At 35.2% G+C, this 17,167-nt stretch overlaps 1 protein-coding gene across 35 annotated transcripts in view; it reads left to right on the plus strand.

Moving 5' to 3' along the window:
• Nucleotides 1-17,167, plus strand: part of RBBP8 (RB binding protein 8, endonuclease) — a 96,164-nt gene that overhangs the window by 27,138 nt on the left and 51,859 nt on the right. For all 35 annotated transcript variants that reach the window (XR_014807740.1, XR_014807739.1, XR_014807741.1 and 32 more), the window contains 2 exons: nucleotides 1,165-1,207; nucleotides 7,995-8,090. Coding sequence is in view for 18 of the 35 variants with exons in the window: in XM_084964355.1 (XP_084820481.1) it covers nucleotides 1,165-1,207; nucleotides 7,995-8,090 (139 nt within the window). In the remaining 17 variants the exon portion in view is untranslated. The remainder of the gene's footprint in view (nucleotides 1-1,164; nucleotides 1,208-7,994; nucleotides 8,091-17,167) is intronic.

A 17,167-nucleotide genomic window follows, 5' to 3' on the forward strand; every position in this document is an offset into this window, starting at 1 on the left:
AACACAGAAGTTTTTTTCCCCCTTTTAATAATCTCATTGTAGGCAATAGCATAGAGAAAATAGAAAACGAAACAGTTTAGTGTTGCTAAATAGACTTAATTTTTTACTTAATGATTTTAATAGCTGTATATTATTCTGCCAGGTGGTTGCATCATATTGTCCCTATTTTAAGCATTTTATATTTCAATAAATTGTTCAGTATTCCCAGTGACTATGAGTTTCTCTATAGTTTGAGTTATATTCCTAGGTTAGAATCCAAGAAGTGAGATATTGATGAAAAAGATTCTCATTATGTATTGCTAAATTGCTTTCCAAAAGAATTGTACTAATTTATAATATATCCTGCAAAGCATGGCAGTGTACTTTTACAGTACTTTTATCAACATTGGGTATTATAATTTTATAATTTTGTTAAGTGATTTTGGGGGTTTGGATTTATATGGCTAGTGGTGTTGGATTTGTTTTCATGTTTGTTTAATGGCTGTTTTTCTCCTCTTAGTTATTGTTTTTGAGAACGAGGAATGTCGATCTATTTTGTTCATATCCTTGCTTATAGTGTCAGTGCCCCTCAGCCTGCTTTCCTCACAATAATTATTCAGTTCCCATATGCAGTGGTTTTGTACTGTGTCAGACTCAAAATTAAAAATACATGTAACATATGTAATACATACCTTGATCTAAAAAAAATACCTAGTACCTTTTACTAAGGACTTCTGTGTAGGCAGTTGTGTTCCTAGTCCAGGACTTCCTGACACAATCTATTTTAATCCTAAGAAATTTGAGACTACATAAGCACTGTTGTTGTTAGCGAATACATAGGCTATGCCAAAACATAAACCTTCGTTTATAGTGAACTTCTAATTATATGCTTGCCCATGCTATTAGAAAGGAAGTAACTCACTTTAGGTGGAGAAAATTTCATTCTGTTTGGCCATCATACAATAGACTAAGAGCAGTAATGCTGCAGGTATTCTTTTGTGACCTAAGGGTACAAGTAAGGAAAATATACTCTTTTCAAACTAATGGGACCTGGCTTGTTGTTCAGAGGCTAGACTTAAGTGACTTAATAGTGCAGCATTAAACTCCTAAAGAAACTTAGATTAACTGCTTTAGAAATGGTAAATTGTATAAATAAAATACTGGGTTTTGTTTCTTCTTTTTCAGGTTTACAAGTAAAAGTAACCAAACTGAAAAAGGAACGAATTTTGTAAGTATTGGTATATGTAACACTGATGTCTTTATAAAGTAATTGATATTGATGTCCTATTTGACCTCAGTGTTTTCTTTATAAGGGAACTAGCTTTATTTAATGTGGACCTTGTATAGTTGACAGCAAGTTATTCAAACTTCTAAAGGAAAAAGAATAATTTTGAATATAGCCTTAATTTTTGTATATATTTGTATTTTAATATAATTTCAATATATGTATAATCCAGTGTTGTCGCAGCTGTAGCTCAGATTTGATCCCTGGCCTGGAAACTTCCATATGCTTTGAGTGTGGCCAAAAAAATAATAATAATCTGAAAATGGAAATGGTGAAGTTTTCTCTTATACCTAGAAAGTCATGTTTGGAAGATGACTTAAAGAAGTATGAAATCATAAATTTCTAAAACAGGAAGTTCCCATTGTGGCACAGTGGAAACAAATCCAACTAGTATTCATTAGGATGCAGGTTTGACCCCTGGCCTCACTCAGTGGGTTAAAGATCCAGCGTTGCCACAAGCCGTGGTGTAGGTCACAGACGTGGCTTGGATTGTATCCTGTGTTGCTGTGGCTGTGGCGTAGGCTGGTAACTGCAGCTCCAATTCAGCCACTAGCCTGGGAACTTCCATATGCTGTGGTTGGCCCTAAAAAGAAGAAAAAAAATTTTTTTCAAAAAATGTTTTCTTGAAATAATTTTATGATTTTTTTTTTTTTTTTTTTTTTTTTTTTTTTTTTTTTGGCCACACCTGTGGCATGAGACATTCCCAGGCCAAGGATCAACCCCAAACCACAGCAGTGACAATGCCAAATCCTTAACTGCCAGGCCACCAGGGAACTCTTGATTCTAGTGTTCTGGCTCATCCTTTTGTTAGTCTTGAATCACTGCAATATGGCAAGCTGGCTGTCATCATTCCAGTTATCACTTGCATAACTTCTTTGTGTCCCTTTTTACTAATTACCAAAGTTTGCCAGAAGCAGCCCCCAGCAGGCTTTCTCTAATTCATTGACAGTGCTTGTTCCTAAACAATAACTGGCAAAGGGAATTGAATTAATGTGATTGGCTTAGACTAATAAAGATTCTGACGCTACTTTATATGTATTCTAGGATTGAGTGAATGAGTAAATATATTGTTGATATGAGAGCCAGATTTCTCACAGTCAGGAGAAAAGAGGTTTAAATAAGAAAAATGAGAAGGCTAGAATGAACCCTATGGTGCTAGGTAGAAATTATATATATTATGTATAAAACTATATAGGTATATATTTACACAGAGTTGTCTATATGAATTCATGGTTTTTAATATATAGATGGGTAAATATAGAAAATAATATGTGTTAATGTGTGTGAGGGCATCCATGTATTTCTTTGGCTTGGTCCATTGAGAGAGCCTAGAAATGATTTCCGGTAGTAATGAATATACCTGAAGCCTAAGTCTTGATTTCTTTCTTTCTTTCTTTTTTTTTTTTTTTTTTTGGTCTGTTCTTCTTTTAGGGCCGCACTGGCAACATGTGGACGTTCCCAGCTAGGGGTCAAATCAGAGCTGTAGCCGCCAGCCTATGCCAAAGCCACAGAGCCACAGCAACACAGGATCTGAGCCACATCTGCAACCTACACCACAGCACACAGCAATGCCAGATCCTTAACCGACTGAGCGAGGCCAGGGATCAAACCCGAGTCCTCATGGATGTTAGTTGGGTTTGTTAACCACTAAGCCACGACGGGGACTCCTAGATCTTGATTTCTAAAGAAAATTCTCCAGTAAAAAGAATCAAGCAAGGTTCTTTGGAGAATTGGCTGATTCCAGGGCTTGGGAGTATGCAGAGTACATAATGAGCTAAAATGTCATGTGGTGCCATGAAATAGGGAAATGCTCAAAAAGTAATGGGGCATTTCAGAAAAATACAGAAGAGAAGTTGGGAAAAAAACCCTAATGGCAAAATCTGGGACAATCCGAATGATGAAATTATGATAGTAATGTATTATTCTATCCATAGAATAAACGGACAGTTCTTTCTTAGTAGAATTTCAGTTACTAAATGTATAAAAAAAAATATTAGAGAATCACCATTTGGCAAACATCACAGCAGTAACTTTGAAGGCAAGAATCATCAATGAAGGCTAAAAGTAGTAAAAGTATGATGAAGAACGGTAGTTGCAAAATTTGCAAATTATGCAACTATCTTCCCATAAGATACTTATTAATTACAAGGGGAAAAATATAATAATATTACATCAGAGAAACAGGCAGACTTCATCTCAAATGATCAAAGTTAACGTCACTAGTAATCAGATATGTCAACCTCATGTACCTCCTGATATCTTGCTCTAAGAAGAGTATAATGTCACATCTGTCAGCTTCTTAAAAAAAGAAACATCAAAACCAAGCTGAAGAATAGTCAACCAAAGAGCTGGCCATTTCTTTTCAAAGGTATCAAGGTTGTGAAAGACAAAGATGGAGAGATCGTCCCAGATTCAAGGAGATAAGACATTAAATGCAATATAGGGTCCTAGATTGGATCCAGGACTGAAAAATGATATTAAGAGGGACAGTTAGCCAAATTTGAATAAGGTCTATAGATTAATTGATGGTATTACATCAATGTTAATTTCTTTTAAATGTTTTTAATATTTCTTTATTATTTTTATGAATCTGAGCCACAGCTGTGGCAGTGCTGGATCTTTTAACCCACTGTACCAGGCCAGGGATCGAACTCACGCCTTCTCAGCATTCTAAGCTGCTACGGTCGGGATTTTTTTTTTGTCTTTTTGCCTTTTCTAGGGCTGCTCCCGCGGCATATGGAAGTTTCCAGGCTAGGGGTCCAATCAGAGCTGTAGCCTATGGCCTATGCCAGAGCCACAGCAATGCAGGATCTGAGCCGTATCTGCACCACAGCTCACGGCAACGCCGGATCCTTAACCCACTGAGCAAGGCCAGGGATCGAACCTACAACCTCATGGTTCCTAGTCAGATTCGTTAACCACTGTGCCACGATAGGAACTCCTCTTTTTTTTTTTTTTTAAATAGCTGCATCTGCGGCATATGGAAGTTCTCAAGCCAAGGATTGAGTCCAAGCCACAGCTGGTGCCCTATGCCACAGTTGGACCAATGCTGGATTCTTTTTAACTTGCCGCACTTGGCCAGAGATCAAACCTATACCTCCACAGCAACCTAAGCTGCTGCAGTCAGATTCTTAACCCATACACCACAGCAGGAGCTCAGTGTTAATTTCTTGATTTTAATAATTGTATTGTGGTTTTGCAAGATACTAACATTTTAAGAAGTTGGATGATAGATATACAGTTACTCTTTGTTCTATATTCATAAATAATTTTAAGTCTAAGTTGAAACATTTTTTTAAAAGAATTAGGGAGTTCTCGCTGTGGTGCATTGGGATTGGTGGTGTCTTGGGAGTGCTGGGATGAAGGTATGATCCCCATCTTGTCACAGTGGGTTAAGGATCCAGCATTGCCACAGCTGAGGCTTAGTTCACAACTGCAGCTTGGATCTGATCCCTGGCCCAGAAAATCCATATGTCGCAGGTTGGCAAGAAAGAAAAATAAATAAATAAATAAATTAGAATTCATTTCCTGAATCTGGAAAGAAGATCAATTTATCTCCAAGCAGCTGCTGGGTATTGAAGAAAATCAATATTCCTTTGTTTCTGTGGGCAATAGGGGCTTCAAACCGTTTCTAGCCTTTTAATCTACTTTAGTTAATTTTGGTGGATTATTTTGTTTATTTATATGAAAAGTTACAGAAGAAAACTTGATATATAAATTTCACCTATGATAAAAAATTATTCAAAAAATAAATATATTGAAATTGCATTGGTTGGATGAAAATGGATTAACCACATTCTTGGCTAGTAAATAAAATTTCTTTTTCTATCCACTTGAAATCGAAAGAGAAAATATCTTTGTTTTACATAGCAATAAGGCTTTTCTATAGTGGTGATTTACTTTATTTAATGGTCTGGGATTAAAAGTTATGAAATACACTCATTCTCTTGTTTCCACCTTTATTTTTGTTTATAGCCCAGCTAGTGGTGGTTACTACGAGCATTATTAAGAGAAGAGTGTATACTGTCAGTGACTTTGGTGATTTAACACATAACACACTAAAGAGCTAATTACTGTTTATTGGAGTTATTCTACAGGACTCTTCTTCTGTATATAATAGTACTGTATAGGAATTATTTTTCCATCTGATCTTTTCTAATACCGAAAGTGTAATATTTTGGAGTTGATCAGTAGTTAGACAGTGAGCTCTTTATATTGTACCTTGGTTCAGTGTTGGAAGTTAATGGCCTTGTAGATGCTAGATTAACAACCATTGATTAGAATGACATCCTTTAGGGTCAAAATGTTGGTCACTTTTGAGAAACATTGTGTTTGCTCTTTGATTATGCATTTTAAACTATGTTCTCTAAATGTATGTGAAGGAATTTTTATTAAAAATGGATCCTTCTTGTAGACCTAATTTTATTTTATAAAATATTACTATTTTAAGTGATAGGTTATAGCTATAAAATATTTTCCTTTAGCTAGAATCATAATCATTTCCCTGCAGATTGAATGATTAGATACAATTAGAAATAATCTAGATTTGCTTATAATAAATGTACTTTTTATAACAGATTTTTTTATACAAAATATATTTCTCCACACCTCTGACCAAACAGCCTATTGAATATTACTTTCTCAAAAATCACTTACAACATTTCTGAATCTTAAAGAATAGAAACACAGCTGGGTTATTCAGTAGGTGATAATAATGCTTTACTTCACTGTGTAGTTCACAGAGTCATTTGATCCTCTTAGTAGCCTTTTAATATATATTATAATTACTCTGTACCTGCTTGCCTTAGGTAGCTTGGGGTTATACATTTTAGAAGTATGGGTAAGTAAATTCCCTGACTAAGCCCTGAGTAAAGAGATGCTTTATTTTATAGTAGGATAGGTCATTGCATTTTGGGACCAGAACTTGGAATTGCCTATATTACCATAAACCCCTTTTCCAGTATATTTTACAATAGATAGGGTATAGTAACAGAATGTCTAGTCTCTATATTGTTAGAATACCTTTATTTGTAAGATGTTTCATTCCTTAGGGATTCCCACCTGGAAGAAGCAGTTAGAAAAGAAATCAATTACTATATTTGTCTATCTCTTTCAGACCTGTGTTTTGATGATTGTTGTCTCTACATGTGGCTAATGCTTCTCTTGACACAAATTTATTTACAAAATTATACATTTTGTAATGTTGTAAATGTTGACTGTTGAATACTCCTAAAATAGGATCAGTGAAAACCTGCTGCTGCTTCTGAATTAAATATTTACTTTGTTTTTGGCCATGCCTTGGGCATGTGGAAGTTCCCAATCCAGAGATCAAACCTTAGCCACAACAATGACAATGCTAGATCCTTAACCACCAGGCCACCAAGGAATTCCACCACCCCCCTTTTTATTTCAAAGAGGAAAGCAAAGTGTTTCTTAGAAAAGCAGGATACATGCAGATAGACATATGGATAAGCTCAGAGAGACAAGCCTCCAAAATTTTGTATATCTACACATGCTACCAGACCAATATTTATTGTATCACAGGATGCCACTTTTAGATGTATTGGTTTTTCATTCAGTATCAAATATTCAACCAGTATTTAACAAGTACGCTCATATTGCGTATCTGACATTTTGAATTAGTTGTTTTGCATATCTGTTTGTTGCCAGTGATGTTACATTCTACGTTTTAGCAATTTTGACAATAATTTGGACATATCCTTTTTGTGGTAGGCTGATTTGTCACCTTTATTTGATTTGATATTCAAGACCCTTCTGTGGATTTTGGGAAGGTGTTTGAACCATGGTGTTATCCTGTATTTCTAGCTTCCAAATCACACAGAAAATCCCTATTCAATTTCTAACAGGTTTTCATAGAATTAAATTATACACATACCTTATATGTGATTTTTTTTTTTAAATATAATGATGGAGGGGTAAAATATGACACAACCTTGGGAAATAACCAGGTAATGTACTAGAAGAAAAATTTAGATGTCTGTTTTTTTCTGACTAAAATCATAATGGTAAATACTTATAAATAGAACTTAAAATGTGCCAGCACTGTTCTGCATGCTATATATTTGTTAGTACTTAGTCCTTATATATGCCTTATGAGGCAGATTCTAATATATTATCCACATTTTTTGAGGCACAGAGTTTAGGTTACTTGTAGCAATTCACACAGCCGGTACCTTACAGCTGAGATTCAAACCTAGGCATCAGGATATGCAGTTTGTGTATTTCTACCTCACAGTAAGCCCTGACTTAAAAGTAATACCAAGTAAGCAACACAAAAAGTAGTAAAATAGAAAGTATAAATCCCTCATAGTTGGAATAGAGATGATATGAGTATCGTTATTTGTTATTTACATTAACAAATACAAAATAATTTTAGAAACCATAAATGTACATTTTAGTAGCATTTTTGACCATGTTGAGCCAGTGGTGGCATCAGAATTCACTCCTTCATCTGTGTGCCAGTGTCATATAATGAATGCCTGGTGCTTAGAATGGTACTTCTGTGGGGCATAAACATACTGCAGAGCAAATTCTAGTATAATTTTAATTCTGATTAACAAGATATTCAGACCTCACCTTTTAAGTTGTTTTGATACAACACATTCATAATATGTAAGTGGTGAGATCATATTTTGAAGTTCTTCATGACAGAATAATTTTGTTAGAGTATTTCTCCCTAAAAAGAAAAACTTTATTTCTTGACTTTTAGAGATGCACAGAGACTGGAAGAATTCTTCACCAAAAATCAACAGCTGAGAGAGCAACAAAAAGTCCTTCATGAAACCATTAAAGTTTTAGAAGATCGGTGAGTCTGGTTCTCGGGTCTTCTTGAGTAAGAGGTGATTTCCCTCTAAATAGAGTTTATATTGGTTTTCAGTTATAATTGGTTCTGAGACTTAAGGTGATCTTTTTTTTTAACCTTATGTCAACTTTGGATAAATACGAAATTAAGGATATACTCTTGTAAGTTTGTTTTTTCTTTAATTGTAGCAGTCACATCTATTTACTCTTTAAATGATGTTTCCTTATCTGATGTGTGATGTAGGACAGGCTTAAGAGTAGCAATGTTCTAATACATTTGATGTTTTAATTACATTTTTACTTCTAAGTAGATGGAAACTGCTTCAAATTCTATTCCTGTCTTTTTTTCTTTCTCCTGCCATCCTTCTTTCTTCTTGCATATTTCTCCACTTTCAGGCATTTCCGGGATTCTTTTTACTGAGCATTCCCAAGGTAATTACTTCACCTCCACATACAGACTTTTTTCTTTCCCATTCCTGTGAGTTTGACACTACATTAGAAAAGGCTTTGAGATTTTGCTGTATTCCCTTGTCTGAACTGTAAGGCTATTCAAGATCATGAACTACTTATAAGAAACAATGCTTCTTGCTTTCTTTATAGTTAATATTTTTCCTTTATGACCATTTATATGTATGTGCAGAAGGGCTAGTGGTTTGAATTTGCCACTGTGCCTTTAATATTCTGCATGTATGCAAACCGAAGTTGAAGACTCTTTTTCTTCCACAACCACTATCTCAGTGGATGTACATTTACGGGATTAGGCAACCTATTATTGGAATTAATAGTTATGAATTTGAATTCTAATTTCATACTATATCCTTAATTAAGTTCAGCAATAAATAGTTGAGCTCTTACTGTGTTTTCGGTGTTGCTCTAGAGGCTGGGAATAATACTATCCCTAGGATGCCATGGAGCTGATATTTAATTTTCAGAGGTTGGGAGTGGGCCTACAAATAAGATCTTTTCATATTATAAGTGCTGAAAGTGAAATAACATTGAATGATGTAACTGAATGACCACAAGCATTGGGAAATGATGGGCTACTGGTAGATATCAGGGATGACCTTTCTGAGGAGGTACCATTCAAACCAAGAACTGAATGATGCAACAAAAGCCAGTCACTTGAAGAACTAGAGGTGAGAACAAAGAAATGCAAAAGCCTAGGGTGGAAATAAATTTTGAAATATTTGAAGAATAAGACATCCACTGTGGTTCTAATTTAATGAGTAAGAGGATGAATGATAATATTAGAAAGGTGAGAACCTACTAGGTTTTGTAGGGACCTAAGTTTGGATTTTAATTGCAGTGGGAAGCCATTGGAGGGTTTAAGCAGGGCAATGCCAAAGTGATAGAAGGAAGTGCTAATAGCGTCTATTACATCCAAATGGAGATGCTGAGTAAGTAGTTGTATGTGTGAGTCTGAAACTAACTGGAGAGATTAGAGCTAGAGAAGCAAATTTGAAAATCGTCAACAGCATATAAATGGCATTTAAAAAACATTTTCAAAAATATAGGGAAAGAATGGAAGAGGGCTCAGGGTTGACTCCTTGGGCATATTAAGGTTTAATGAGAATTAAGGACCCAGCCAACAAAGAAGATTGAGGAAGAAATTATCAGAGTAGGAGAAAAGCCAAAAACATATGGCATGATACTAACAGTACCTTCTTCACAGGGATATTTTGAAGATTAAATGAGATGATGCAAGTAAAAGTGCATAATGGGAGTTTAAAAAGACTTAAACTGTCCCTCCTAATTTGTGACTTCATAGTCATTTCCTGTCTTTAGCACTCCAGTCTGTACACACAGCCGGACTAGTCGCTCTCCAGCTGAGATATAAGCTAAAAAGCCATCTATCCCTCTTATTCTTCCCCAGACCAGGATCAATTACTCTCTCTTTAGTGTGGTGAGGCATTTCCTTCTATTTTCTCTGGATATACAGTAGAGGATTGGGGGAGAAGGGTGGAGACCATATCCTTTCAACTCTCCAGGGTTTGAAGCACTTCCTTCTCTTACTTCATCATATTTTTCCTCTCATCTCCACTGCTTCACCACTTTGTACACACAATCAAGTTCTTCTTTCCTTGTAATAATGATAGTAATGGCAAGAAATGAGGAATTCTTTTTTTTTCTGTTAAGTGATTCCTAAGTATAGAAAATGTTAAAGTTGGTATTAGTAACTAAATGTGTTAGTCTGAGTTCTCTGAGAAAGAAACATCAAGATGACATTAGACTCAAGAGCTTGGGGAGGGCAGGAGGAGGCAACACCTCTAAGGTAAATGAGGAGGGAGAGCTATGAGATCTCCAGGTATCTAACCCTTTTGAAAAAGGGGGAAATGGAAGGTCTTAGACTGCATTGCAGTTTTAAGAAAGCTTTGTCAAGGCCAGTGGGGGGTTCTGGAGCCTTAGTATCCCAGTTCTATTCATTCATTGGCTGGCTTTTGACTGGCATGCCTGGTATATTCACCTGTATGAATAGGTGGAGGATTTCAGAGCACAACAGCTGGAGCCAGTGATTTTACTGCCTCAATAGAAGATACTTTTTCAAGGTTGCCACATCCAAAGACTGATTGTATGATTGTACTTATTTCTAGCACTCTGAAAGTTTAGTGGATCATTAACAAGTTTAGGACTCAAAGTTAATACACTGAAAAAAATCACAAGATAAAGTTTACATTATGTTTTGCATGAATTGATTAGCTTAATATGGTTGGCTGGCCATTTCATCCCCAAGAGACAGTGTTCTTCATCTTAGCTCTTGAAGACCCTCCTTTCTAGTATCTGCAGAACATTTCTTCACTTTATGATTTAAAGTTTTGGCTGTTCTGTTATTCTTTACATCCTATGCTTCTTAAGTGAGTTTTTCTTCTCCAGGCTCATCCTGAGAAGAAATGTCAGTTAATGAGTGCCCCTACCCTTCTCATGGAAGTATTTTCTAAATTGCTCTCTTTTATTCAGTTAATGTATTTAATTGTTAAAATTATCCTTTTTTTATTCTGCAGTTTTTTAAAACTAGATTCTTTTCTATTTATCATCTGTGGTCACTTATTTCATGTCAGTGTCACACTTCCCTGCTGTTTCCCAGCCTAAGTGTTCTCTTGCCTTTTATTCAGTTTTTCATTGATTACAGAGACAAAATGGAAGATAATGACTAGATACAGAAATATTTTTTGGAATTTTTTCTGTATTTCCTCTTCTTGAAAATAGATTTTTTATGAAATGGACCTTTGTGGATACTGGCTGAAAAATTATGAATTATTGTATTAACACATATGAATTGATAATTTCCATTAAGAGTATTTCAGATTAATTTAAAAAAATTTTTTAAATGTCCCCCATGGTAGGCTTACAGATTCCATTTAATTGCATCCATGAATATTAGATGTCCACCTTTACATTTTTAAGTATGTGGCCTATAATCATTACATAATTTGGGGGGTAAGGTAAGGAGTGTAGCTCATCTCTTTTTTTTTTTTTTTTAACTCACACTTTTTACACACTTCATACACACCCTTTTTCTCTCCTTCATATCTGAAATTTCCTTCTGAGATTAAGATTTGTCCCTCATTGTATGAAGCTTCACTTAATAAAATGAAAAATGATCTAGATCAGAACATTATTTTTTTTTTTAATGTAGGATCTGATAGGCTTGAGGACTCACACTTTATACCTAGACATCTAGCACTTAATATTCACTTTAACACTGTGAAGTAGATGGTAAATCCATTTTACAAATGAGGAAACTGCTGGCAAAGAGTTAAGAAACCTTCCCAAGATCACATAGTTAAATGGATAATTAAGTTAAATTTGACCCCTCAAACACCCCAGTTTCTACTCTTTGATGATGCCTCGTCTGTGTGTTGTCTTAATTTTATAAAATGTTGTGTGAATGAATTACAACTTAACTGATTATCTCAAAGTATTTATGCTTGATCTAAAGTTACTAAAAAATGTTCTGAAGTGCTCTGAAATATTAAATCTTCAACATTGCCTATTATCTAGTCTTGTTTTCTTGGAAGTTTTTTTTGTTTGGTTATTTTTCCTTTAAATACTACCTTTAAATGTCAAAGTAGGTAGCAAATGGTAAAGTTCTGCCTTACTTAAAATTTTAATTTTATGTCATATGTGAGAATAATAATTGAGAGTAAGATTTAAAGATCTATAAAAAATAATGTTGTGCTGAGACCTTTTAAAAGCAACATATATTTTGTTAAAATTTCTAAGTGGTAATCTTGAAACTTGCTATTTACTCTTCACAAGATGAAACATTCTTATTTCTTATGCTAATATTGTGAAAACATCAAGAGATGTTTAGAGGAAAGGAGTTATCCTTTAAAGGTTAATTATATAATAAAAATTCTAATTTTATGTGGCTTGTTTATGTTTTACTACTACTGTTATTACATTTACACACTTTCCTCCAAAGAACCAAAATATTTTCACTTAATCTAAGAGACAGTTGTTGTCCTGAAGAAAGAGATAGAAGGCATTTTTTTTAAAGTCTGAATAAAGCAGTTAATCCATAGTTGTCTGATAGATTTTAGCTTCTTTAAAAGTATATTTGGCAGTGATAGGAAAGTTGTTTCAGCTGTTGTTAAAAGGGGTAATTAGTACTCCTAATCAGAGAATTTATGGTTCTCTGTTTTTCAGTGCTGGACCAAATGTCTTTTGTCTAGCTAACTCTTTCTCAGAGATTTGAATTTAATGTATATCTTCAGGAGATGTTCCTGACTTCCTAGATTAGGTTTCCTTCTGCTGTGTGCTTTCATAGTATCCTCTGTTTCCACTTTAATGATGTGAATCATACTTTATTGTAATTACTTTATTAGCTGTCTTTTTCTAGTAGATTGTAAACTCTTTAAAAGAAGTGACAGGGAGTTCCCATTGTGGCTCAGTGGAAACGAACCTGACTAGCATCCATGAGGACGTGCATTTGATCCTTGACCCCACTCAGTGGGTTAAGGAGCTGGCATTGCCACGAGCTGTGGTGTAGGTCGAAGGTGAGGCTCGGATTTGGCGTTGCTGTGGCTGTGGCATAGGCTGGCAGTTGCAGCTCCGATTTGACCCCTAGCCTGGAAACTACCTTAAGCTATACTTGGGGTCCTAAAAGATAAGCAAACAAATAAATGAAAGAAGCAACAGTGTCTTCTCCATTGTTGTATTTTAGTACCTGCAGTACTCCTTGTAGGTGTGTAATGAAAACCTTTTGAATGAAAATTAGTAAATGTGAGGCAATCTTTTTAGGGTATGGCAAGCAATTGAGCACACTTACCAGCATGTTAATATGGTAAGTTTTAACTGCAAAATGAAAGCTTTTATTTCTTCATCTCTGTGAAAAAGCCGAAATATAACTCAAAATGCATGATACTTTCTGCTCTTGCAAGTGGAATAGCTCTTCTTTCCCTTGTACCTGTTTATAGCTACTGAAATTGCATTTTCCTATGAAACTGAGACTTTTTTCTTTCTTTGACAGCAGCAGTGGAAGATGGGCTGGAGGAAAGTAGTAGAACCCTGTTGATGGAAATAGGAACTAGCATATTTTCTCATATCCATTTAAATTTAAGCTAGGATCAGTGAGCAATCAAGAGTTGATTTTTTTAAACAGATGTTATCATCAAGAGTGGCAGTTAACTGGAGAAAATTAGAGTAAATGAGCTAAGAATATCGCTTCATTTTATAACTATCTATACCAGTAGCATTTTTAAACTTAAGAAACTAAGGATTTCAAGAGGTTCTTTTCCATGATATCTTATGGTATTTTAATATATCAGAGTTGATTTCTCGAAAACAAGTTGTTCAGTTTTTAATAACAGACTGGTAGAGTGACATTTAAATAGTTCATTAGAATTGCTTAATGCCATTTAACTCCTTCAGTATTTTTCAGTGACCTTTCAATGTCTCTTTTGGTTTCATCTATAGCTTAATAGTTCTGTGTATAAATTTTTTACTACAGTCAGGTCCACTATTTGAATGTTTATTGCGTGGTCCCCAAGCTGTTAATTTGAATAGATCTTAAAAGAGAAATGTAACTATGAAATGTCAAATATTTTATACAAATAGTTTTACGTTATTTCTTGTTATAACAGTTTAACAGTATCTTGGTTTTGGAATAGTTTAGAAGTAACTTTATTCTTATTTCCTTTGGGATTTTAAAGGCATAAAAAGACTTTACTACTAACTTTAGAAATGTTTGAAAATCTGAAAATATGAAGTATTGTAGCAGAAAGATAAGATGTATGTCCTTAGTACCTTAATTTTCAAAAATTTTATGCAAAGTTTACTAGAATTTATTTCTTTTAAAATGCTGTGATGAAAAGGAATATAATGTACTATTTAGCAAGTAAACACATGTATATTATCAAGTTGTATAGTTATCATAAAATAATAGTTTCCTGTTCCACTCTTGCCTACCCCTGCCTGTCCCAGTTTTTAATTCTTCAAAGGTCTAAATGATGTTATTTTCGCTTTTACACTTGATTTATCAACTTGAGACAATATCTGTTTACCTCTTGCTATGAAGAAGAGGATACTATTTTTCCCTCCCTTACCTGTTTTTGAAGTTATTTTAGTTCTTCTATTTTACTTTTGAACCTTAATACATATATTTATGCAGATATTCATATTTACATAAGTAAATCTATTTTTGCCCACGCCCATGGCATGTGGAAGTTCCCAGTCCAAGGATCAAACCTGAGCCACAGCAGTGACAACACCAGCTCCTTAACCCACTGAGCCACAGAGGAATTCCATTAGAGAGAGATGTCTAAGCAGCCTCCCTGAACTCGCCTCTGTGTTATAGGAGGATATTGATACTTTCACTTTTACCTTCATCACTCCTCCTCTCTTGCTACTTTCTGCCTTGTGTCAGCTGAACTATTGACAAAGTTCGAAATAGCTATATTCTTTTCTATTACCAGACTTCAGTCTCCTGTAATTTGTTTATACGTTAGTCGATGTAGAAGTTGGAAAATAGTGAACAGGGTTTATTTATTGACTATTCACTCCTGAGCCAGGATTCATTTCCATCTCTGCAGATCCACTTGCATGACCTCTGCGCCACTCAAGGACAGTGTTCCTAATGTCCAGGTCAAATAGATTCTTTTCTCCTCTGTCCCAAAGTAGTTACTCAAATCACCCTATAATTATATTATGACAAAGACAAGTTTGCTTTGTTTTTCCTAGAATTTCTCATTACCTTTTTCTCTTATCAAGATAAGAAAAATGTTTTCATCATTGTGTCATTAATATTATTTAAGGCCTGTTATTCCTGTTCATTGATTATGATCTTTTTCTTTTTTTTTTTCTTTTTACAGGCACATCTGAGTCATATGGAAGTTCTCAGGCTAGGATCCTTAACCCACTGAGCCACACTGGGAACTCCTGCTGTTCTTTTTCTTAAAGACATACTTCTTGGACTGAAACAATTTTCAGTACTAATTTGGACCATTTACTTTCTAGGTTATCCTACAACTGCAGTTTTGGAATTTCTCTTCACTGGATCCCTACATTAATTCCATTATTTCTTTCAATTCATGTTAGTAAACAAATATTTATGGAGCTCATGTCTTCTGCCAGGCACTGTTTTAGACCTTGAAGATACACTGGTGTACATGGTTAGAAAAATTGGGGCCTGTTTTTCCTTTTATTTATTTATTTATTGTCTTTTTGCTATTTCTTGGGCCGCTCCCGCGGCATATGGAGGTTCCCAGGCTAGGGGTCGAATCAGAGCTGTAGCCACCGGCCTACGCCAGAGCCACAGCAACGCGGGAGAGCCGCGTCTGCAACCTACACCACAGCTCACAGCAACGCCGGATCGTTAACCCACTGAGCAAGGGCAGGGACCGAACCTGCAACCTCATGGTTCCTAGTCGGATTCGTTAACCACTGCGCCACGACGGGCACTCCTCATTTTTAATGTTCATTTTTGTAATAGCTCACCCTCTAACTGCTTAAAAATGCACAGGAAGTAACTTTTCAGAGAGTCTTTGTATGTCTGAAAAATGTTATTTTACTCTTGCCTTTATATGATATTTTGACTAGATATAAAATTCTAGGTTCAGAATAATTTTCCTGTAAAACTTTGAAGACATTTTCTCATTGTCTGTGAGCATCTGAAGCTACTAACATCGTAGCGTTCATTCCTTTTAGGTAATGGATTTTTTTTCCCCTTTCTGTAATGTAAGATCTTTTTATCCTTGTTCTGAAATTTTATCATCAGGTGTGTGTATATGTACATGAGTCTTTCCTTCACTATGCTAGGCCCTTAGCCTATTAACCCGAAGATTAGTATCTGTTAGGTCTGGCAGTTTTACCTATTATGTCCTTTCTCCACTTTTATAGGTTCTTTCTTTCTGGAGCACTTCTTGGTCACAAACTGATCCTTTATAATCTTTTGTCTTGTTTCTGTTACTGTTTTTTTCTTCATGTTCTGGGATGTTTCTTTTCCAACCCTGTTATTGAAGCTGTTTTGATAATCACATACTTAGTATCCGAGAACATTTTATTGTTTGTTGATATACATGTGTGTGTGTGTACCCTTATTTTATGTCAGCATTACTGGTCATTTTTTCAGCGATAAGAGATCTTTTCATGTTATTTATTACAGAATTCACTGTCTGTAGTAATACTTTTTAATCTTATTGTCTGTTTTGTCTGATGTTAATTAATATAGATGCTCCAACCTCTTGTTTTTCATTTGCATGGTACTTTTCCCACCCTTTTGCTTTCAACCTGTTTTTATCTTCAAATTGAAAGTTATTACTATTGTAGGCAGAATATAGTTGGATCTTTTTCTTTGTCTTATCTGACAATTTCTGCCTTTTGATTAGATTTTTTTTTTTTGGTCTTTTTAGGGCCGCCCTTGTATTTGGAGGTTCCCAGGCTAGGGGTCAAATCTGAGCTGTAGCTGCTGGCCTACGCTACAGCCACAGCAATGCCAGATCCAAGCCACATCTGCAACCTACACCACAGCTCATGGCAACGCCGGGTCTTTAACCCACTGAGCAAGGCCAGGGATTGAACCTGCATCCTTGAGGATACTAGTCAGATTTGTTTCCACTGAGCCACAGTAGGAACTCCTTGATT

Source organism: Sus scrofa, chromosome 6 (genome assembly GCF_054392235.1).
Source record: "Sus scrofa isolate SSC_HxYL_T2T_F1_AM1 chromosome 6, Sscrofa_HxYL_maternal_Yorkshire_Landrace_v2.0, whole genome shotgun sequence".
In the NCBI taxonomy this organism is placed as follows: Eukaryota; Metazoa; Chordata; class Mammalia; order Artiodactyla; family Suidae; genus Sus; species Sus scrofa.